The sequence below is a fragment of the Cupressus sempervirens genome, chromosome 11 (assembly GCF_028749045.1).
Source record: "Cupressus sempervirens isolate cs-2001-9-10 chromosome 11, ASM2874904v1, whole genome shotgun sequence".
In the NCBI taxonomy this organism is placed as follows: domain Eukaryota; kingdom Viridiplantae; phylum Streptophyta; class Pinopsida; order Cupressales; family Cupressaceae; genus Cupressus; species Cupressus sempervirens.
Genome location: NC_143128.1, coordinates 368,343,629 through 368,369,602, shown reverse-complemented (window position 1 = coordinate 368,369,602; position 25,974 = coordinate 368,343,629). Strand labels below are relative to the sequence as shown.

The following is a 25,974-nucleotide window of genomic DNA, read 5'->3' as shown; positions in this document are numbered from 1 at the left end:
ATCTAGCATCATTCTCCTATCTTCAATGGCATACACAATCAGACCCGAGGACGGGTTTGATGGGAAAGAACACTTTGATGCCTGGAAATTCAGAATCATGATGATTCTTGAAGAAAATGATGTAAAACAATTTGTTGAATTAGTATTAAGACAACCTACAGTTGAACCTCATAAATCCTTCTACATTAAAGGAAATAGAAAAGCCATTCAGATCATATTAGATGGAGTGAAAAATGATATCGTACCCATGCTTACGAAACATCAAACAACATTTGCTATGATGAATGCACTACTAAATGCATTTGAGGTTAACAATGCAACTAGGGTTCTCACACTAAAAAGACAACTACACCACATTCAAATAAAGAAGGGAGAATCGATGAATTCATACTTCCTAAGGGTTGCTAGCCTAAGAGATGAACTTTCAAGTATAGGAACCATCATTAGTGACACAGAACTAACACTGATGGCTATAGATGGATTACTAGATTCATGAGAAACTTTCGCACAAGGAGTAAGTGTTAGAGATAAACTTCCTAACTTCAACAAACTTAAGGGAGATTGTCTTCAAGAAGAATCCAGAAAACTAAAGAAAGGAGGGAAATTGAAAACAAAAGATGAAGAACTTCATGTTCTTAATACAAACTCCTATAAGGGCAAGAAGAAGCATTTCAAGAAGAAAAGGGGAAATCAAAAGAATGATAAACCTAAGAAAGATCTATCCAAAATAAAGTGTTGCAGATGTGAAAAGTTTGGACACTATAGATCTAATTGTCGTGAGAATTCTAAACAACAAGTGAACTGTACAAATTTCATTAGGGAAGAAGATAACTATGATCTTGAGAATTGTGTATTGTATTCGTCACTATCAAATGAAGTCTCAAATAAAACATGGGTGATTGATAGTGGATCATCTAGACATATTATTGGATACAAAGAAGCACTAGACTCTATATCAGAAAAGGTTAATGGCAAAGTCACCATCGGTGATAATTCAACACACTCTGTTAAAGGAATTGGAAATTGCACCTTGCCGAAACTAAAATCAGGAAATTCTCTTCTCAGAGGAGTACTTTTTGTACCAGGAATAAAAAGAAATCTAATCTCAGATACAACACTTGAAGATGATGGACATAATGTTGCATTCATGGATGGTAAAGTAATAACCTGGGCAAAGAACTCCTCAATTAAGAAAGCGAAGTTGATTGGTCAGAGAAAAGGGTATTTGTATGAATTAAATTCAGAACTTAGTTGACCTATTCAAGCTTTAATTCATGAAGCTGCAGACATAAATGAAATATGGCACAAAGGGTTAGGACATCTAAATTTCAAAACCTTATCAACTATGGAGAAGATGGTGACTGGTTTACCTAAACTAAATAAAGACCACTCAAGCATATGCAAAGGGTGCGCTCTAGGTAAGAACACCAAAAGTCCATTTCATGATAGCACTAGAAAAACCAACAATGTTTTGGAATTAATTCATTCAAATTTATGTGGACCTATGTCTGTTCCTTCTTTTGGAGGTTTCTGGTACTATATTTTGTTCATAGATGACTTCTTTGGGAAAACATGGATTTATTTCTTAAAGTGCAAAGAATTAGAAGAAATCCTAAAGAGATTTAAAGATTTCAAAACATTAACTGAAAACTTATGAAGGCATAAAATTAAAACTCTTAGAACTGATAATGGAGGGGAAGACACCTCAGATTTGTTTAAAAGATTTTGTAAAGAAACATAAATTAAGAGGGAGTATACCATTTTTTTATAATCCAAAACAAAACGGGGTGGCAGAAAGAAAGAATTGGACAATTATAGAAGCTGCTAGAGCTATGATATTTGATCAGAATCTAGAATATTTTCTTTGGGTAGAAGCTTCTTGTATTGGTGTCTATATTCAAAACAAAAGCCCTTACTCCTACTCCTGAAGAAGTCTTTACTAAGGTTAAACCCAATATATGTCATCTTAGGATTTTGGGGTGCCTTGGATATATCCATGTTCCTAAAGAAAGGAGAACTTAGTTAGAACCCTCCGGGAAGAAAGGTATTTTTCTAGGGTATAGTGAAACGTCTAAAGCATATAGGATTGGACAGAAAAATATTGAACTTAGTAGGGATGTGAATTTTGAAGAAGATCTAGCATTCAAAAGAGTCCTAAGTTCTCCCTTACCTACTGCTGAAAGAAATATTGAGTTTGGGTCTCAGAGGGAGAACATGGAAGAAATTGAAGATGAAATTCGAAACCTAAATCTTGCAGAAACTCAAAATTCAAAGAAAAGACCACTTTGGGCCATTAAAACAGTCGAGGAAGCACAAGACTTTGTTGCACCTTCTGGAATAGTTAGAGAAAGCAAAAGACCCAAAAGATTTTCTAGTTATATAGCAAACATGAATGATTTGTCCAAAATAGAACCAACCAATCCTTTAAATGCTATTAAACATACAGCTTGGAAAGAGACTATGACAGAAGAATACCTATCTATTATGAAGAATGATGTTTAAGAAATTGTTCCAAGACCTAAAAGAAAATTTGTTGTTTCTTCCAAGTTGATATTTAAAATAAAGCATGTTGCTGACGGTAGCATTGAGAAATATAAAGCCATATTTGTAGCTAGAGGATTCTCTCAGAAAGAAGGGATTGATTATGAAGAAACTTTTGTTCTTGTTGCTAGATATACCTTTATAAGAGCAGTCCTAGCCATTGCAGCATCGAAGGGATGGAAAGTACATCAGATGGATGTAAAAACATCATTCGTAAATGGAAAGAGTACAAAAGAAGTATATTTGGAGCAACCTGAAGGATTTTAACTCATGATTCTAACGTTTTTGTTTGCAGGCTCAAGAAAGCTCTCTATGGGCTTAAGTAGGCTCCAAAGGCTTGGTATGAAAGAATTGATAAGTATCTCACCGGCTTAGAATTCTCCAAAAATGAAGCTGATCCAAACTTATATTATAAAAGGGTTAAAGATGATATGGTAATTTTGATATTGTATGTTGATGATTTACTAATAACAAGTGATGATCATCTCATAGATCAATGCAAGAAAGATCTAATTAGAGAGTTCGAGATGAAAGACTTGGGACTCCTTCATTACTTCCTAGGATTGGAAGTACGACATAATTGAAACAACATTATACTTAATCAAGGGAAGTATACATTTGATATTTTGAAGAGATTTGGAATGTGGAATTGCAAGTTTGTCTTCTCCAATGGAGACTAATCTACATAAACTTAAAGAAGCAGCAACAGAATCGCCTTCCATAGATTCTACTCTCTACAGACAGATGATTAGGTCCCTTATGTACTTGGTAAATACAAGATGTGATATTTGCTATGCTGTTAATGCCTAAAGTCAGTTTATGTGTGAGCCAATGGAGATTCACCTAGTTATAGTAAAACACATTATGAGATACTTACAAGGCACTCTTAATCTTGGACTCAAATATGAGAAAGATTTACATGGATTCACTAACTCAGATTGAGGTGGAAGTGTTAAAGACAGAAAAAGTACTTCAAGATGTTTCAGTTTAGGATTAGTAATGATATCTTGGATATGCAGAAAATAGTCTTCAGTAGCACAAAACTCCACAGAAGCTGAATACATTGCAGCAGCAATGGTCTCTCGAGAAGCAGTTTGGTTGAGGAAATTACTTGTGGGATTATTTGGTCAACCCATGAATCCTATGATTATTTATTGTGATAATCAGAGTTCCATCAAGCTTTTGGTGACTCCAGTTTTTCATGACAGTTCTAAGCATATTGAAATTCCTTACCATTATGTAAGAGATATGGTAGACAAGAATATTGTAAAATTAGAATACATTTGCATTGTAGATCAGATAGTAGATATTCTCACCAAACCTCTCTCTAGAGTGAAGATAGATCACTTCAAGTTAAGACTTGGTATGGTTGAATTGTAATTCATTTGTATTCTTTAAATTATTAATAAAATAATTTTATAGTCAGGCTCTTGACTGTTATGGGTTCCACCATTTGTATTCATTATTTAAGAAGTGACGATCTCTGAGATAATGAACACTTGTATAAAAGACATTATGAGAGATGACGATCTCTTAGATAATGTGTTAAACAATAGAGTTCTATTGTAGGATCTAGATGAGTTCAAGATCACATTGTGATGTAGAGATTGCTATGTCTATAAGTCACGATTTTGGATAAAGGAAGAATTTTATTAATCTGCAGATCAGATAGCAGATATTCTCACCAAACCTCTCTCTAGAGTGAAGATAGATCACTTCAGGAAAATACTTGGTATGGTTGAATTGTAACTCATTTCTATTCTTTAAACAATTAATAAAATAAGTTTAGTGTCAGGCTATTGACTATTATGGGCTCCACCATTTGTATTCATTATTTAAGAGGTGACGATCTCTGATGTAATGAACACTTGTATAAAAGACATTATGAGAATGACAATCTCTTAGATAATGTGCTAAATAGTAGAGTTCTATTGTAGGATCTAGATGAGTTCAAGATCACATTGTGATGTAGACATTGCTATGTCTATAAGTCACAAGTTGGATAAAGGAAGAATTTTATTATTCTCAGTTGTTTATCTTGTGTTCTAGTAGATCTTAGCTCAGGGTCATATTGTGATATAGGAATACCAGTATCTCTGAGTCACATCTTGGATAAATGAAGAATTTAATTATTCTTCGGATTTATCCTGTGTATTGTATTCTTTGCAATACTGTTATCACTAGTAGTAGTGATTTGTCATATCATAGGTTTAGTAATACGACATTATATCATGTGTTCTATGATGCCACATGCTAAGAAGATTCAGATAGATATAGAGTATCAATTCTTGCTTGTTCATCTTTATTGATGTTGCTAGATATGATATCTCTCAGTGTGATTATCAAGTTAAGAGGGAGTGTTAATTCTGTAACTTGCAATCATGCTGATCTGATAACAGATTGGTCTGATCTGATCTTGCATGATAAATACTGATCTAAATTCATTGCATTATCCTCTTAAGGATATCGGTGCCAATCCTTGTATGTTAGTTTAAATCTAACTAAAACTCCTTTGATTTAGTTTGTGGTTAAACTTGTTGATTACATGGAAAGTTGCCAACTTCTAGAGACGAGACAAAGTAGACTTTGGAAGAGACATGTCCTTTCTAAGGACATGTCCCTTGATTTCTATATTTATTAAGGGTATGGTTGAAGTCTAACTGCACACAAGAAAACAATAAAGTCTGCTCCTTAGTCAATACTGCCCAAATACAATTTGCAGAAGAAAAAGATAGTTTGAGATTCATATTTCTAAATTCATTGAAGACAATACTTTGAAGTTATCTACAACAAGTTCAAAGGGGGCATAGGAGGTATGATCTAAGTTTGATTTAGTCAAAGAACTTGCAAAAACTTTACAATTTAAGTGTGGAATATATTCGAAGTTATTTATAGAACACAAAAAAATCAGGAATTTGAAGTGAATTGAATCAAATCTGAACAAGGGAACATTACACAGCCACTAGTCCTATCTGCAGTTATGATGTTGGATATTCTATACAAGTATATGTGGGTGTGTTTGTATCATTAAAAGACAACAACATTGAGTTCCAACTGTTTGAGGATTTCAGAGTTAGTGCTTCGAAAAATGTTGAGGACATGCTAACTACCTTTGATGACAGTCTTACATTAGTTGGTAGTAGTGAGGATATGGGTAACATAGGGTCTGATTTTTAGTATAGTAGTCCCTTATGTGAGTATGTTGATGATAATACGGATAGTGCAAGTGCAAATGTAGTTGTTACCATTGTTAGTTTAGACTCCCTTGATGAGCATGTTTTTGAAGATTGCATGGAGGATTGTTTTTGAAGATTGCATGGAGGATATGAGCATTGGCGATTCTGATTTTTATGGCAGATGTCATAGTATTGAGTTAGTACAGGAGACAACAATCTTTTGAGATGGGAAGGATGAGGGCATGAAGCTACCTAGTGATGACACTCATGATTTAAGTGTTACAAAGGAATCAAGTGATGTATATTTATGCCCTAGTGTTGTTGATTCATATGATGGCATTGGCTCATGTATGCTGCAGCAAGCGATAGTAGAGGGGTCTTAGTGGGACAGTGTTGATACTAGTGATGTGGGGACCTCTGATGTTTCACACAATGATGATTCATCCTACAACAAGTCTGGTGTATTATATTAGATGCTTGGTGATGACTCATAGGGGTTATTGGATGGAGATCGGTCTCAGGATCGTGATTTACATGACATATAGATGAGGCAAAAGCAGAGACATGTAAGGAGTTTGATACAACAATAACTTCCACTTCTTCAAAGTAGGTATCAATAGAGGTACCCAGTAGTGCTACCTTGTTGATGGACATGTGTGAGGTGGTTAGTACACATGATGGTAATGATCATGTGGTGAGTAGTGCAGATACAATTTTTTATCACAGTGTCAAGTTTGGGTTAGAGGACATGTATAGGAGTCTGTGGTTATGAGTTCCTTATCATTAGATTGGGCAATTGAAGGTTAGTGATAGCATGATTGCCACAACATTAGAGTACATTGATGTTGCTCGACAAGTTGGCTATCAATGGTTGGAGCACTCTTGAAATAGATGAGCACCATGATGGTGGTCTTTCCCTTGAGGAGTTTCATGCTCTTCAAGAGGCTATCAGGATTATGAGAAATAATTATTTATAGTTGTTAGTAGTTTGGGATTTCCTACTCGAGAGATACCGGATATGTTATGATGCTTTGAGGGAAAAGGAGGTTGACAAACTTAACCATGAGCTTGAGGTGACATTGGACTCTTTACAATGTACTCAGTTGGCCTTCTAGGAGTCATAGTCACGTTTGGATGAGGTTATCGTGGAGTTGGAGTGTGTATAGTCTACACCAGCCCCAGATCCAATTTAGCTACACATAGTGGTGGGTGGTGGTGAGTTGATTTCCATGGATAGGGATGATGGATCTGATGAGGATGCAGTTACATCTACCCTTGATATGAGTTCAATAGTTATAGGTGAGATGAGTGCACCAATGGAGGATTACAAAAAACTTCCTATTGTACCAGGTTTTCCTATAGTTAGCATATTGATAGATGATCCTAACCAGGTTATTTAGAGCATTGGTGTGGCAGTAGTGGATTATTCAGAGAGTTGTGTGCTAGTTCCTGACACTATTCACACTTCTTCATGGCACTTGGGCAGGGTATCATCTAATTTGGAGACGAGCTCTCATGGGGATTTGTTTCCTTCTACTGGAAACAAATCTATTACCTCATCTCATACAACTGATAGTGTTAGACATTTGGTAGTGCCATAGTTTCAGAGAGATCAACTGTGGATTGTAAGGGAGCAACTTGATGCTTCTTCATATAACTTCTACTGCACAGTCATTTATGGGGTATTTGCTTGAGAGTCCAATATTGCAGGAGGGACCATATAGAGCTTCTGAGGGTACTCTCATCTAGGGTTGTCATAGTATTTGACGTTTGGTGGTAAAGATTGTAGAGACCTTGGCTACAATGCTTCCCCATATGGATTTTGTGGTTGGGATTGCTAAGAGGGTCACCCAGGATCTTGCTCGACTAGTTGTTTGGAATAAAAAATTGGAACCATCTCTTGATTCTCGTTTTGATGCTAATGAGTTTCTGACAAAGATTGGAGCATTTTACCACAATTACATAGTGAGGAGTGCTCATCATTTCTCTTTTGACCGACATGTAGAGGACTTGGTTTCATGTAGGTGTGTGTTGGCACCAGTTCATCTCATCTTTTATAGGATGGGTTAGCACCATCTTTTGCAAATGGGATTGACAGCTGCAAGTTAGATCACTTGCAGTATTGACACATCCAAGATAGCTGAACAAAGTGTGGAGGAACTTACCATTTATGATAAGTCAACAGATGGTTACGATGAGCTCAAATGAGTTAGAGGAGTTGAACGATGCTCTCAATTCTTATTTCTCGCTTCTAGTTTGGGCTACAAGAATCTTGGAGGGAGCGTCTATTTTTAGTAAGTCACCCTGTCAAGTTCATTCATTGTCTTTTTTCATCAAGATCACTCCTTTGTCGTCAAATTTCAAATTTGATGCTTGTTCAGTTATTTTCACAAGACGGGTGAATTATAATTATTATTTAACTAAACATGCTGAGGTTGTTATTTTAGCTGGTATTGTATATTAGCCACCTTAGTCTCATAGCTCATTGGAACCAGGTTGAAAATTTTTAAATCTTGGGCACACGAATAATGACCTTGTGTGTTATGATATCATAATATGGTAGAAAAGGTTGTTTTTGGAGCCAAAGGGAATTAATAAATTGTATTATTCAATTATGTGCCGAAGTATAAAGCAAAGAGACTTTTAAGTGAAAAGTGTCTTGAAGAAGTCATTTTTATTTATTATAAAAGCAATGCTTTGTGAGGAAGAAATCATTCTATTGCCTTTTGACTTCTTTATTTTTGTGAATTTGCTGAATGGGTTTCAACAAGGGTTTTGAGGACTGGTTCCTCTTTGTTTGCACTTTGAATCACTGAATACTGTGGTGAATTGTGGTCTGATTATTTTCTGCTTAACTCTGATTGTATTGATGGTAATTTTGATGTTGTTGTATACCAAAATTGTTAAGTTTGATGAAGAGTAATCTGGGGTTTGGACGACGACCATTTCCTCTTCTTGGCGCGAGTTTGTAGCTGATTGGGAATGCCATTGCTAGGCGTTTTTAGTGACTAAGAAGAGTTGTGATTCATATCAGGTTTGGCATGGTTTTGGCTTGCCTTAATTACTATTTTGTACTTTGACTTTGAAGGCGATTTGCTCTTGCATTTTGGTGTTTCAACCTGCAAACACAGATATTACAAGTGGCCAGAATTTGGTGAATGGTTAAGGTGATTGGCTGTTGCTATTAGATACCACTGTTAGGCATTCTTGAGGCTTTGGTTATGTGATTTATATAGAAGCGTTTGGATGCAAGAATCTGCATTGGAAATTGTGGTATTTATTGATTTGTGAGGTGACCAAATACTGCTGCGAAATAATATCAGCTCCTTAATCTTTTCTACTCCAAGTTTGGTGTTGCATTTCCTTGGGGCCGCTGTAACTAATTTGGACGCCATTCATATATATGTTCCTATATTATTTCATGATTTAAAAGAGAATAATTTGTAATAACATTGCAAGTAATAAGATTGCAATTTCCTAGTTTGCTATTGGCATAATAGATAGTTGTCTCTCATTGTTCATTTCAGCATTTTATATGTATTTGAAAATACCAAAAAAATTGAAAAATTATATATTTCAAAAAAACAAAACAAATTGCATAAACCAAAACACTCTATCCACCATTTCAGAAGTGTGAGCCAGCAAGGCTCTTAGAGTGGTATCAAAGTTTGCGTGGTAAGTGTATGAATGTTTTAGGCCTAGGGGTGGATTATAGGATTAGTCTTGCACAAAGCAATGTCTTCTTGTAGATCCATAAAAACAATTAGTCCTAAGGAAAGTGTTGTCTCTAAAGGGATCAATAAATGGTCATTCTATGGACCAAGCAAAAAGTTGTATAATATACAATGATGATGCATGTATGCCCCCCTCCTTATGATAGTGACATAGGATCATGGTGGCATCATAAGGAAAAATGAAATAAGGATACCTACTTCCAACAAAAAGAAGATATCCTTAAATCAACAATGTATGCTTGCACCTTTAGGAAATAACGAATACTCTTATTAGCCAAGTAATAGATGATAATGAAAGCATATTTGCAAGCAGGAAGAGACCCTTGAAAGGAAGGGATCTTGGTTACAAGACACCTACCCTCAACAAGTGTTCTTGAACAAAGACATCTTCAAGACAAAGAAGGGAAGATAACAAGAATGCACCCTTTTAGCCCCCTAGTGCTAGGTGAATATGGATTCTTGATGAAGGATGACACACTTAAAGTTCCCAAATAAGGGAATTTGTTTAGGATGAACATACTTTTACAAACAAGGACTAGGTTGCAATTTAGGATTCACACCTCTTGCATAAAGAGAATCCCAAATCAAACTGAAATAATTCTTTAGAAGAAAATAATATCATATGATAAACAAATGCCACTATAGCAAGGAAAGTGGATCCTTAGAAAGAAAATGAAGACTGACAAATGAGACCATGCCCCCCAAGTGTGAAGGTTAAGGATAATAATTGTATACCCTGAGTGATAATTATTTTATTATAGACATGCACTTTCAAGCGAAAATAAGTTGTAAAGAAGAATATAAGTCTCTTAAGAAAGAGAAGATCCTAATGTAAAACAAATTCATGCAAGAGAGGACACCATACTATAAAAGGGACAAGTCAAAAAAGGGATAATGAATGCATACATTCTGTAAATGGAAGATCTTCTATGATAGACATGTCCTTTGAGGCATGAAAAAGATTGTTGAGCAAAGATGAAAATGCCTTGCATGAAATAAAGAATCTGATGCTAGAAATGATGTACTACCATGAAAACAATGCAAATCCATAAAGAGATAAATTGGAGATAGGAGAAAAGATGACATATTCTGCAAGTTTAGTGGAAACAAACCAATTATATAAGATTACACTTCAAAGCAAGGAAGAGATTGTAAAGGAGGACATCAACCCCATTAGAAGGGAAGATCCTTAACAAACAAACAAGCCCATAGATGGAACTACATCATAATACAAGTGATTTAACCAACAAAGAGATGTGGGCTATTAAGTTTACATGATGGAGAACAAAATTATAGGTGAGATAAATGCTAAGTTATATTTTTGATATCAAGAAAAAGCATTAGATCTGTTGTTAATAAAGATCTATCCCCTAAATCTTGGACAAATTGTCTAAATTCAATATAATCAGCAAGAGAATGTTTATTGCTATGATGAAAAAGACAAAAAATCATTGTTAATAGGCTTTCGATTCTTTGGAAAATGTCAAAAAGGATAACAGATCATAGGTTCATATCTAATTATGCCAAAGATTCTCTTAGCTAAAGCCGATTGGTCATCAATAGGAGATATGACAATGGATGGTTTTAGCAAAAGAATGTCTAGAGGACCTTTATCTTGGGATAGATAACGACTGGGAGGAGGCAAAGTAGTGGCTTGAGGTATAAATCCTAGAGCACATCTAATAACTTGTGTAGGAGGATCTATATGGACTTTATTACTGTGCTCATTAATATCAAGACCTTGTCCACTATAACCTATTGAGCAATAATGTCATAACCCACATTGTAATTAGGTTTTAATGTAGAGGGTGAAGGAGATTCATCTTGAAGTTTATGGAAATGTGTGGTATTAAAAGGAATAGGAGGAGAAATATTCTCTTCAAAGAGGCTAAGATTCCTCTTTTCTTTAGATGGGGGAGAAGAGGAAGGTTTATCAAGATCTTCATGTCTACTTAATGTTATCTTTGGAAAAAAAAAGGTCAAGAAAATGCTTAACGTCAGGATTATAAATAATGCTTTGATAAAAGAAAGATTGTCTAAGGTCATCTAAAGAAGTGAATAAAGTTATAAACTAGCTTCCTTAAGACTATCCATTAAGGTGGGTTGAGAAGGAGAGGATCTAGGTCTTTACTTGGATGGGATCATTAGGAACTAAATCTCTATTGTCATGATCAATCGACACCATAGGAGTAGGATTCGGTATGTTTATACTAATGTTATCTTTAGGTTCATCCACACAGACTCTTATGTAATCAATATTTTCCATGCATTTTGTTAAAAATTGATTGAGGAAACCACATGAAATATTGATAAAGGACTTGAAATATTCTTTATAAGGAAGATATATATGAAGGCCTCATATGCAAGAACATCGTGAAGGAATGCAAACATCATGAAATGCAAGAAAGTATGATTCACTCCATGTAATTGATAAAGAGGTAAGGACAAATGTAACAACGTAGGTTATCATACACCAATTTAACTGTGTAAACTCCATGAATTCTAATGAAATTTAACGAGGTAACAAAGAAGATCACGGAATTTTAAGGTATTATGCATTTCTAAAGGATAATGAAGAAGCGTTGAGGAAGGTTTGACAAAGAAATCTGGCGACTGGTAAATTGCATGATATGAGGTCGGTCTGATTGCTGTGATAACAAAGCCTTGACAGATTCGCTATTTCCAGCATTGTGACATTACACTCATGGTAGACAAGTCTTCTTCTTGCAATTGAAAGGAAGACGTAAATATTCCTCTTGAGCCATTCTTGCCAGTTATAGGACATGACAAAATCCGTTGACATTTTCTAGTTTCACTCCAAATATTTGAAAACAACTAAGTACCGACCTTATAAATAGGTTATGTAGACATCATCACGGCAAACTGCAAACCTACTCAGCAGACATATAAACTGCATAAATTTGGTAACATTTTGTTGGTGAAGTCAGCAATTGTATCCCCTCCTGTAGTTGTTGTGCGCATTTGGAGAGCAAACACATTATTTGAGTACATTTGTCACCTACCTGTGCACGAGTTCAGTATTTTTGTTGACACTGGTTTAGCCTGCAATGCATATTCAATGATAAATAACTGGTAAGGGAAAAGTTATTGTAAGCCTTTACAGTGTGGCTGTGGTTAATGATGGAATCAGCTTGAGGATTTGACAACTTCAAGAGTGAAGGGTTTGCTATTAGAATTCACTTGACTGGGAGAAGTTCCATATTGTCGTTAAGGAACTTGCTAAATCCTTAGACTTAGTCAAAATACAAATCAGAGAAAATAAATTGTTTTTCGTATTTTCTTGCAGTCTTAACTTCAGAAGCATGCACACTGTTTGGCTAATTGTCTGTAAGCCAAAACAATCAACATAAGAGTAGTCCAAAGTCCAAACTTTAGTGGCATCAGATTTGCAAATTTCAAAAATGACATCTGAAAATTATTTGGCCAAAGTCCTTTATGAAACAGGTAGCAAGCTAGGGATGAAACCACAAACAAAGGAAAATGCTCTCATCACCTTAATTCAGTTGGAGGGATGTTTGAAGATTGTTGAGCAATCGCCCTTGGATTTATTGCAGACTGCTTGTTCCTACAGTGATTGAGTTGAAACAACACAAGTGGCTGAAACATTGAGATGTCAAGGTTAAACTCTTGGTTTCTTCTTGTCTAATGGAGATTATAAGAATTTTAGCACTGCAAGAGACCTATGAAAAAGTCATCATGAAGGAGGTAGTTCAACTTATTGTTGATAGTTTTTAACATTTTGGTAATAGTAGTAGCCGCCAATTCGCTAAAAGAGCGGCCATCCTCAAGTCATTTGCAGAAATCAGATTGTATAATCTTCTACTTGACTTGGGATTTTATGATTTAATACATACCATATTTCACAATCTATTAGGCACAGTCAGGGAAGAACACAATACAGATATTATTACAGCCATAGAAAACATTATGGTAATGACAATTAATGAAAGTGATGCTCATTTCTAGCCACTTCTACAAATGTTGTTAGCCGTTCCCAATGGAGAACAAAAGGCATCAAAAAGTGTTTATAAGCTTGTCAATAGGGTGCTCAAACAATGTGAGCAAAAAAATGAGAAGTACAAACAACAGCAAGCTAAACAAGAACCAAAGGCAAGTGAATTACAGATTGTAGAATCTCAGAAAATGAGCAGGAAACAAATGAGGAAAGAGCAGGTCTGATTTACTTGCAAGCATAACTGGTCACTTGATCCCACTTATGAGGGTAACAAGGAAGAAGGGTCTACTCAAGAAGTACAGATCAGCATCGAGGAAGTTGAAGGATTCATTAGTCCAACTTCGACATGATGAAGACTATGATAGAGGTTCCTCCATGGTTAATTCTAAGGATTGTTCTAACATTTTATTTGGTGATTTAGAAGTGGTTATTTACAAGCGCTTTCATGAAAATGTCTATCTATATGATATGTCTAAAAATGAAGAAGCACCTCTCCATGAGGATGGACTATTATGAAAACAATGGCATAATAGTTGACGTGACAATATAAATGAAGATAGAAGGAAATTCTAAAAATGGCACAGCTGAAATTGAATCTAGTATTCAAAATCTAGAGCAAGATGATGTTACTATTGGGGCTGATTTGAAGGACCAGTCGGACTTTTCATTTCTAGATGGTAATTTTGGAGCATATAATTTGGAGGATAAGCTGAAAGTATCAAATGATATGGTTATTGCAGCCTTAGTAAATTTTGATAACACCCATAGAATCATTGAAGGAACCACGTGGGAAATTAAAGGTGTTAAAAGGAGAAGGGAACAATGAATGGACTCAATAGTGTGAACTTTTACACTCTTAAGAAAGCATTGGAAAGAATTAAATCGGATTATTTGAAGATGCTCAAAGATTAGAATAGAGCTATCCAACATGCTGAAGATAAAGAGAAGGAGATAGATGAGTTATGTCTCCAACTAAGTATGACATATTACTCCTTATATCAGTCTGAAAATCAAAATTCCATTGCAGCCATTTACAAGGAAGATGGACAAAAAAATAGAACTATGGAGATGGCACACATTGTTGAAGGAATCAATACTATTTGTGGGCATGAAAACCAAAACAATGTTTTCACCATTCCCCATCCTAATGAGGCTCATTTTACTAATGGAGACCATAACGATTAGTAAGCAGTCAAATACATAAGTTCTGATCTTTACAGCAGCAATAACATGATCTCACCATATCATGAGGTAGAAGATGAATCAAGTGACTTTACTTCGAAAACTATGTGTGGAGGTGATCATTTCATTGATGGAGATGTTGATTTTAGGGATGATACTTATGGTGAAGCAGATAATTCAGAGTTGTCCTTAGTGTTCCCTGAGGGTTTTTACAGCTTACCTAGAGATTTATCACCAAGCTCTTATGATATGGCAACTGCCTACTTATTGATTGGTGATTTTATCTTTCTACATACTCCAGTTATCAGTGACTACCTGCTTGGACTATTTGTTCATTTTCAGACTTGGCTTGGCCTACAAGGGTTAGTGAGTTGCATGCAAATGAGTGGGAACTACACATGTTGCGATATATTCCATATGAGATGTTTACCTTTCCAGTTCAATGATATATTGGCCACAACGTTGTCATTCTTGATGATGATCCGAGTTATGACAATGACATCTTGAGTCATGATGAGTTGGGTTCCTTGCATATGGGCAGTGTGTTGGGCATCTATTTATTCAATTGGCTGACTGAGGAGGTTGGGAATTCATCGATCATCTATTTAGCCTCCTAGGATCATGTTGATAGGATGGTTTGGGATCTAGGTGTTGATTGGATGTATGCATGGTATTTTGAGAATTTTGTTGTAGTACTACACAGTTTGCGTTTTTGATGTAGTTATGAATAGAGTCGTGTAGCCTATAAATGCATCAATACTTTACAAGTTGACTTGGGATATAGGGATCAAAGTGATAGGCAGGTTGCATTCTTACTTTGGGTATTACAACATGGTAGGTCATGACTTCGGAGTTACCATTATGGGTTGTAGAGATGCTAACAGAAAGATATGGGACCTTGGTATTGGTTTATGGACTCATGATTGCTTGAGGGCAATCAATTTGGGACATTAGGAATTCTGAGGTTAAATTCATATAATACTAAATTTGGCTTATGAGACATTAAAAGAAAATTTATAAAATGGGTCAGTTTAATATTATAAAGGGGGTTAAAAGGTGACAAAAGAGGAAGATGACAAAAGATAGAGAAGTGGAAACTAAAAAGTCTCAACTTGATGCATGAAAAGAAGGGAGACTCATTTTGGGCATGCTTGGATATTGATTTGGTTTGAGATTTCTCTTGGAGAAATTAAGAAAGCTTCAGCTTTGATTCAGGATTTGAGGATGCAAACCCTTTGATTCTTCTTGGTGGATTGGGCGTAGCCCCAATTCATCAGCTGTGGTGAATTCACAGTTGCATTTTAGGTTCATTTTTTATTTTTTCAATCTTACTGTAAATCTGTGTTTGAGATTGGATATTTTGATAGCTGATTATTGTATTGCTGATGTATAATGCAATAACGTATTATGAGGTATTTTAATGAGCATTTACTAGTTCATTGTTGGTAATTTCTGTTGGTTTTATTTGCAAAAGATATATATTGTTTTCTGAAATTTATTTGGAAGTAAATTTGAGGAAAATATCCATTTGGGATATTACATGACAACATTAGAGAGCACAATCAAAATGCTAAGTCTGATTTTTATATTAGTAGTGGTCCATGTGAGATTATAGTTGCACCTAGTGTCATAGCAAAGTTCGAAATTGTTGTGGATAGAGTAATGGGTGATAGTGTGCATGTTATTGATGATATTGAGGAAGATAACATGGATATTGATTGTCTCATTAGTTCTGATTTGCACGATAGCAGTGAGGATTTTTGGCATCATGATGATATTGTGGTAGCTATAGATGTGCAAGGCTTTCCTTTTGAGTTATCGCATGTCAGTGCTTAGGTGTTTGACACATTGGATGTGGGGTGTGATTTGAATTCATGTTAGGTTGAGTCAGATGATGGAATTGTTGGCATGAATTCCCAGGATCATGCACTTAATGGCAATGCAGTGATAGTGAAAGTGAGAGCATGCTGTGATATTGTCAAATCAGTAGCTACTTCTGTGCTAGTTGAGCCATCTGTTGAGCTCTTTAGCAGTACGCATGCGGTTATTGATGTGTGTACTGATGATAGCACACATGTTGATTATTAGGAGAGTGATGTAGAGATAGCATCATGTCATACTGCAGATCAACACAGTGTTGAGGTTCACTTTGTGGACAATCCTATGTTAGACATGGATGCAACATTGTCTTATGACAATCCACTTTTTGAGGTTGATGTTTATCCTTCACTTGAACGGAGCTGGGCAAAGTTTACAACATTTGCAGACACAATTCAGTTTCCTATAGCAGTAGTTGGTGATGTTCCTGTATCCATAGATCATGATAATGATGTGACTACATCAATTGCAATTACAAGTGTTGTTGAACAAGTTGAGATGAGTGCATTTGTTGAGAGCTGCAGAGAACCGCATTTTGCACCAAGTTCTCCTATAGCTATGCCTTCTGCAGGGGTTGTTGGTGATGATCAGGATTCCAACGAGGTATATATTGTGGGGAGTGCATACAACTTCATATTTGATCCCCATGTACTGGATTGTTTAGTTGTTGCAAAGGAAGGGGGCAAAATGCAACTTCCTATTGAGTTCCTTCATTATGACCTTCCGATTTCTACATCATCAAGTCGGGTATTAAGTGCAGTTTCACAAATTATGTCATTTACTCTGATGCTGTTGCATTTATGGAGATTGTTCGGTGATGGCAGGGATGTTAGACACATTTTCCTATGGGATCCTAGTGGAGGTTGGAGTTCGTTGTGTTACTAGGATTGCTTGAGTACAAACAATTTGGGGGAGGGAGGATTGTAATGTCCTAATTTTTAGTAGGCTCTTGCTGTTGGTTAGGTCAGTTCATCATGGTGACCCTCGTGAGCTGACAGTGAGTTTTGAGGGTCTCTAAGGCAAACTTGCTATTTATAGTAAGTCTAATTTTGGATGATTACTATATTTGGCAGTGCAGTGGTGGCATTGGCAGTTGGTCGCCATCTGCATAGGATTGAGCATATTATTGATGGAGGTCATATTTATTAAGTTGTTAACGAGGCTTCATTATTATTAAAGCACTTTATGTTATTTCATGTTATAATTTGGTGTTGTGAAGTTGAAGCCTCTTAAATGAAAAGTGTCTAAACGAAGCTATGTGCTTAAGATTTATTTATTTAAAAGAATTAGTTAGAAGGTTCTAATTGAATTGTGTCTTGTTGAAGCAACTTTAATGAAAGGTGTATTGGTGGAGCCAAGTTGCTATATAAAAGAAAGGCTTCATAAAGCAAATAGATCATCCAATTGTCTATTTCTTTTTATGATCTCATTGTGAGGGTTTGTGTTGAGTTTGTGAATTCAGTCCATTGCTGAAGTATAATGGATTTGGACTGAGATTTTGGTGCTTTCTATTACTGCATTTTCTGTGGCTGAGAAGCAATTGATTCTTAAGGAATTTGGTGATTGGGAATCTGAGTTGTGCAATTAATCTACTGCTGAGGTAAAGTGGATTAAACTGAGCTTTGACAAATCTGAACTGTAGTATCTTCCCTCTGCATTTTATGTTGCTAGGAAGGCTTATTTGGCTGACAGTGAATTGCAATTTGATCTGCAATTGAGGAGTTCCTAATCTGCATTCGGATGCCCAAGTCTGATGCCTTTGGGGCATTGTTTTTCTCTGCATATTTGGGTGACCTGTAATCCAGAATTCCAGATGTTGTGTCTGCTATTGGAGTCATTACAACATTTGCAACTGGGCGGCAATTTCCCTTGTATTGGACTCACAGTTATTCTGTGTTTGGGCGATCACCATAATGAATCAATTTTGCAGAACTGGAGCTATTATTTACTGATATCCAAGGAAGCATTTCATGTTTTGCTGGGGCTGCGATCAAGTTTGCAGACCTGTGTTCTAATATTTGGGGCCTGCGTTTAGTTTTAAAAGTCCACGTTGAAGTATTAAGGGCCATGCTACACATTCTGGGGGCTTTTTTCTGATCAGAGGCAGCGAATACAATCAGTTTGCATATGTGGATGTAAGACTTTAACAAATTGTTCTGGGTCTGCTATTTGTTTGTAGCTGGACGCCTTGCTCACTGAGTATCATTACCAGGTTCATCAGCTTTTTATTTATTAAGTTATTTCAGCATGTGTGGTATGAGCAAGGAAGAATAATTAATAAGATTGATAATTGCTTATCTCTTGTGATTTTCCTATATTTTGGCATTGCATATGCAAGGGATATAGATAAAGAGTTGGCGTACTATCTTTAATCTGTCATTGCAAATCAGTTATATTTATATTTATCCAATTAAAACTCCTGTAATCTGTAAACTCCAAAAATTCACAAGATAAATATAACAGAAACAATTTCTTTTAGTATTGTAGTGGAATGAGCTGATTGAGCTCATCACACTTTCCCTGTCATCAATATTGCACACATCAGTGAATTTGACCATCAAATGAGTATGGCAGGGTCCTCTATTCAACTATCCTCTTCTTAACCTTTGTTTATTGTTTACTCAAGTGTACAATGCTTTCTAAAACTATCGCCAGCATCACCTTTAGATGTGGAGACTTGGAGGTCTCATAGACTAGTAGCAATACTGGTACGACTATATTTTGTAAATAGGAGATGGGAGGTACTTGGAAATGACAATTTTTTTAATATAATCTACAATTTCCGAGAAATATTATAACATAGAGCTTTGAAAACAAGAAGAATGGAAAGTTTTGAGTACAAGAATTGAAACCATTGAATCATAATATCAAAATTGAAATTCAAATCACAAATAGTAACACTCGTACTAATAGTATAAATTCTAAAAGTAATGTCATTTATTCATTCAATATTGTCATATAGAGTCAAATAGTTCAAAAATCACACTGCATATCTGATTTTTGAGTATTACATATGGCCATATCATATTATCATTGCATATTGAAATTTAAAATTTCAAAATATATAGTTTGATGTTGAATTGCTGATACACAAACATAAACTCCGAACTATTAACAAAAATCAGAAGTCTATCTACTCTACAATGTTTTGATCATCCATCTCAAGGTGTTCATCAATGATTCTATCCAGATGATTATCACTCTCGAACTCAAGTTGCTTTGATGGTAGTACAACAAGTGGTAATTCATTACCTGGTTCAACTGCTTCTTCCACCATGGTTGTAACATCTCCATCAAGTGCAATTTGGTTCCATTTTGTTGAAGCACCCTCTCCATATATCCAGTATCAACAAGGGAGAGAAGGCAAAGTGAGCTATGAATGTACGCTAGGTTCTCTACTTTCTTTGACCCCAATCAATTCCTCTTCAATGAATGGATAAAACCATATGTACTCCAATTCATCTCACTAGCTGAAGAGCTAGTTACTTGTGAAACACATCTCAAATAGTTAAAATGACTTTATGCGGAAGTCCCCTTTTCCTAGGCATCCACTTGAGGGGTCATAAAGTGACTTCATAATATTTAAATAATATTACATTAATATTAGAACTTAAGTGTATATATAAATACTCCATCTAAGTTACAAAAAGCATTGTCGAGGCATCAAACACCAAACTTGAACATGCCAAGATGCAATTCAGGTAGTGGGATGAAGAATGGCGATCTTGAGACTTGCTAAAATAGACACACCCTCTAAGAAGTTTTGAGCACACCCAAAGAATCGAAAAACATCACTGCAATATAATGCTACGTCAATGCCATCAATATAAACCAAGAAACACTGAACTAGCGCACTATAACTTTTTTAGACTTTTACTAAACTAACTTGTGAGCTTATGGGAAAATTCAAAAAGTAGCCAAAATCTCACATAATAATTTTGCATAAGAAGTGGCATTACAATTTAAATACAAGACTTATAAATGAAACATCAACATGCCACGCAAACCACTAAGCACATAATGCATTGCAATGATTGCATCGAATATCAACATTGAAGGGTGGAAGTTTAGGGATTGAACCTCCAATAGGGTCAAGGGACAATGCCCCTTGTGGGGATTTGGGAGTGAAGGTCCAATGGGGTTGAGGGGCAATGCTCCTTGTGGGGGTCTAGGGGTAGTGCCCACAATAGGGTTGAGGGGCGGTGCCTCCTTGGGGTCTGGATGTAGCATCCCAAATGCATTCCTTGGAGTAATATAGGTCAAGGTTAAGGGACCAAGCCCCTACCAACAAGCACAAATTATGGCTATCCTATCTATTTAACTATATAATAGCTTACAATATTTTAGCAAAACCCTTTTGAAAATTGCCATAAATTTTACTTTCAATGAACATTTGAGTCCAATATGATATCCTACACAAAGCTTAAATTAAAACATGAATAATATTAACTATATGCTAATGGAAAAAAATGCTAGTAAAAATGCTGATTTAGATTATGAAGCTCTCCATTCATACAACTTGTTGCATAAACTTGACCTAACATTGACCGAAAACCAAACTTTCTAAAGGAAAACTTAGCAGAGTTTTTAGACATGGGAAAAGCTTGGAAACCAGTTTAAAATAAATAATAGTGGAAAACTGCTACATTCTGATGCATGAAACTAGAAGAAATTATGACTAAATGAAAAAATACCATAGCTAAATAATTAAATATGCCATTTTGCATTTAATAGTGATTTGGTATTTTTTTCCAATCTATGTTTCTTTGAGATAAAGATTGTTCTGTAAATTGAAATCTCTGATATGCAACTTCAACTTACAAAATAAAATCTCCACAATTACACATTCCTAGAGCCAGTCACAATATGCTATACCAAATAACACTGAATTTGCATGATAGATAATTTCCAGACTTTTGTTGAGTTCTAACACCTAATTCCTAACACAAAATACTAAATTAATAACCTACATTATACATAGAACATAAAAGTGTTGAAAATCACTGATCAATAACTTCGTAACATATTGGAAGCTTAATTGGATGAAGCACACATGCAAGCACAAACAGAGCAAAATAAACACATGCACGTGCCTATACAAAAACTCACAGATGCATGTAGAAGTTAAGACATTCATACAATAACGTATGCAGAATCATTGAGTATATCTGATCTGTTTTTAATTTCTTAACAGTTTAATGATTCATTTTTCTAAAATGTTATTACAGTGTGGAGGAGGAACCACAAAGGTGAAAAGTCTCTCAGTTTTTATTGATGAAAAAGGGTGAGCTCTCACCATGCTTTAAAAATAGTTGTGCTATTTTTTGTGTGCTTGTATGGTGATCACTATAGTTGTGAGCTGCTTAGAAGTGTTTTTGATTCCAATATACCGCATATAAATTCTTTGCAGAACTTTTGCATTGTGGAAATGTTTCAAAGCTATGTGTGCTTGGAGTGGACGCACAAAGGTGGCTTAGCGGACTTAGTTGGCGTCTTGCTTGCTTAATCTGAAATTTAGTGAAGTTCTCTTTTGGCAGCTATTTTTAATTTTCCATAATTTAACACACTATCGATTTGAAATTCATATCAAAATTCTTCTTCTGGGTTGTAGACAATTCACTTGCCTGTACATTCGTCCCAGTTATTGGACACTCCAGATCCAGAGAAAGGTGCTTCAAATTCTAATTTAAGTATGGGAAGAAACTCATGGAAGTTAATCTGCAGTTCTTAAGTAAGTACGGGAAGAAATTCATGGAGGTTAATCTGCAGTTGAAACAAGATTCTACCGAGATTAATGCATGCCCATTTATTTTATTTCTCTATCACGAGTGGAATGATTCAGTTGTAGACAGTTCTAGAGAGGAAATTTGTTTCTTGCTTTTATCTGGATGTTCAGTCCTTTGCTTTTAATAGAATTAGTTGGGTACTAAGCCAGTTTTATACTTCTGAACAGTGATGCTTGATATATTGTTTTAAAGTTTTAAAGACCACAATATGCAAACTTGTTTTGTTTGAAAAGCTATTGAAAAACATATATGAAACAAGCTCATAGATACATGTATACCAGCTGAGCGAAAAACAACCAAACCCTGAAAATAGAGAGATAAAAGAGTTATTGTGCTCTTCTTAATTGAACACATTAGGCGAGAAAAATGACCAACCATTTGTATACTTAAATTACAGGTTAGTTAAATGCATCCGGCTTAATTGCTATGTTTAATAAAATAATGTTATGCATAAGTATTGTGCATGTGTGCCAACATACTTCTTTTATATAAAGTTATAAACATATGACTTAAATTTGTGACATAGTTTTAACATTAATACCTACTGAGATTAATAAGAGGAGGTGTGGGACTATGATCACTGATGACTCAGTTGAAAGATAGACATATGGGACCCCAACAATCATATCAATAATGGAACTCCATATGATTATAGAAGAGGTCAAACACTTAGAACACGACTCCTATTCGTGAACACTAGCAAGACCAAGATCACAATTTTCTCTTTGAAGAGGAAGAAACAACAAGCTAATTTGATCTTTGATGGAAGTTTGTTAGATATTGTGGAGGATTACAAATACTTAGGAGTTGATTCCCACAACAGGTTCAGCTAGGAGACATGTAGGACTAAACAGATAGCAGATTTATGGGATTGGAAAACTAAGAAAACTCTTTTTGGCCTGTTCGTAACACCAGTTGTTCTTTATGGTTGTGGGGTTTGAGGGAGTAACCCGTCATGACCCCACATTTAAGGATATATGCATATTTGAATAACATATTATATAATGATAATATTAAGAATAATAATAAATATTATAATTACATTATGAAACCAAAGAACATTATAATGTATTTACATTTGAATATATATAATATTATTAATAACTAATGATAAAAATAATAAATTGATTAATAGACTAATCAATATAATATATATTAATAATACAAGAATTAATATAAACAATAATACAATATGATATTATATTTATAACAACATATATTTGAATATGTTAGTATAAACATACAATGTTATATAACATAATTAATACTTGTATCTTATAAAAAATATAAATTAATATAGTTATATTGATTAATCAAAAACTTATTAATATAAATATATAAATATAATATAACTATATTATTATTATTATAATGAAAAGACGTGACTCTTATAATAAAATTATATATATATTGAATCAACTTTGGAGAAGAAGGGGAGATCGGAAGATTATCAAAGTGGTACAGATGAAAATGGGAAAATATACTAATGCCCCAAAAAAGGGTCATTACAATTGGTATCAGAGCTTGATCTTGCCATCCTGTAGGTTGAAGAAGGAAACTGTTTCCAGATTTTTATATGAAACAAAATAAAAGATGATTGAATAGAATAGAATTAAATCTAGATGGGTCAACATTCGAACTGACCAGCTTGTGTGATTCAAGTATGGATCAAGGAACTTTAAAAATGATAAAAAAATTGCTATGGCTCTGCATGCAAAGTTGCATGAACATCTAGCCGTTGCAATAAATGTATTACCTATATAGACAGAAGTTAGGGAAGAATGGTTGCTAGAGTCTTAAATATTCATACAAATCAACGTATGAGTTGTAGGAATCACATTTGAACATTAAAAGAAATAGACATTCATGGCAAATGACAATTTTTTTGTGGATCAAAGGAGTCTCATATTATTGAAAAAATAGAAAATGAAATGAATCCACCAATAAGAATATAGGCAGAAAATAATCAGATTCCCAACACCTGCATAGCATTGCAGAGACGCCAATCATTAATAAATGATGAATGGAACAATTACCTTGGTCTCCAGGTGACGTGAAAGAAGGAAGGGGACAGATTTTTTATATTGACAAGTATTATAAGTGACATCCAATTACGATATAAGCTATTAATTATCAATCCTGAATCTACAAATGGTCATTAATGAAGATAGCTTGTCAATGTGAGAAGTCAGATTTAAGCAATCTTTTATTAAGAAATACATCTTGTAAAATCAGTGACGAATACTGTGGAAGGAAATCATATGTGAGATCTAATAGACAATCGTATGCTTAGGAAAGGATATATTATGCTAATGACAAGTAATGGGCTGAGGTGGAGGCTTTTTGCAAATATAAAATAACACAAACTGAAGGAACAAACGAATAACGGATAAAGGGACAATAAGAGAAAATGACCCCAAAAGGCCATTCAACAGATGATGTGAGCATACAACTCGGACAGAAAGATAAAAATAAAATAAAATTCATAATTGTTAAAAAAAAAAAAGGTCAAATAATATAAGACCATACAACATGGCACTAATATTGAGAAGATATATTGAAGGAAAACATATAACAAGAATTCCATTGATCAAGCTTTCTATGACTAGATCATGCTAGGTTGGATAAGGCATTATTTTAAAAAAGTCATATTAAAGAAGGAGGCATCAAAACATTCCAAGGAGAGAAAAACAAGTTTCAGCAATAACCTATTTACATAGATTAAGGAGAAAACTTTAAGAAATGTGAAATGTGATTAAGAGGACCATTAATTATGAAGAGGAAATATCACTAAATATACAACTTTGAAACCTGAAATTATAGGGAGTATGACATGGAAGGTATCTCATGCTGAGGTAAGTTATATATTTTATGCTTTATGAAATAAATTGTTAGTGTCTTTCTTATTGATACATTTTGTTATTGTGAAAAATATTGAATGGTCTATCAATGATTCTAATTACAAAGAAATGAAATCAGAATATATGAAAAATGAAATATAAATGAAAAATATGAAATTGTAAGTTTCTTAATTAATGTAATCATAAAGATGTAAAGTTGATTATTTTAAAAAATGATTTAGGGATTTCAAGTAGCTTTCCTATGGAGTCTACAATCAAGGAAGGTCTATAAGACGCCTTATTGTAGTACTAGTTAAGGGAAAGACTATATAGAAACCCTACTGTATTTAACTTTCCTATGGGATCTGCAATTAAGGGAGGTCTGTTAAGACACCTTATTGTAGTATCAGTTAAGGGAAAGCCATATTTAACTTTCCTATGGGGTCTGCAATTAAGGGAGGTCTGTCAAGACACCTTATTGTAGTATCAGTTAAGGGAAAGGCCATATTTAACTTTCCTATGGGGTCTGCAATTAAGGGAGGTCTGTCAAGACACCTTATCGTAGTATCAGTTAAGGGAAAGGCCATATTTAACTTTCCTATGGGGTCTGCAATTAAGGGGGGTCTGTTAAGACCAGTGTAACGAGACTCGGACTCGGCTCGGACTCGGCAAGGGTAACTTGACTCGTGACCCGGCTCTGACTCGTGACCCGGCTCGGCGGTGACTCGGCAAAGTGAAAAAACCTCGAAATTTTGAGATTTTTTAGGATTTAAAGAACATTCCATGCACCCATTATTGAATAAAGCATAAAGACACAATAACATCATTAAATAGAAGATAATTTGATCATAAATTATAATG

General features: G+C 34.8%; 1 protein-coding gene across 6 annotated transcripts in view; it reads left to right on the top strand.

Moving 5' to 3' along the window:
- The window catches only part of LOC149529600 (uncharacterized), a 168,152-nt gene that overhangs the window by 10,381 nt on the left and 131,797 nt on the right, over positions 1–25,974 (top strand). For 5 of the 6 annotated variants that reach the window (XM_089810429.1, XM_089810428.1, XM_089810432.1 and 2 more), the window contains exons 3-5: positions 21,716–21,771; positions 21,898–21,955; positions 22,099–22,218. In XM_089810429.1, coding sequence (XP_089666555.1) covers positions 21,716–21,771; positions 21,898–21,955; positions 22,099–22,218 — 234 coding nt within the window. Of the gene's footprint in view, positions 1–21,715; positions 21,772–21,897; positions 21,956–22,098; positions 22,549–25,974 lie in introns of those variants that run through there. The other variant, XM_089810431.1, reaches the window with a different exon arrangement.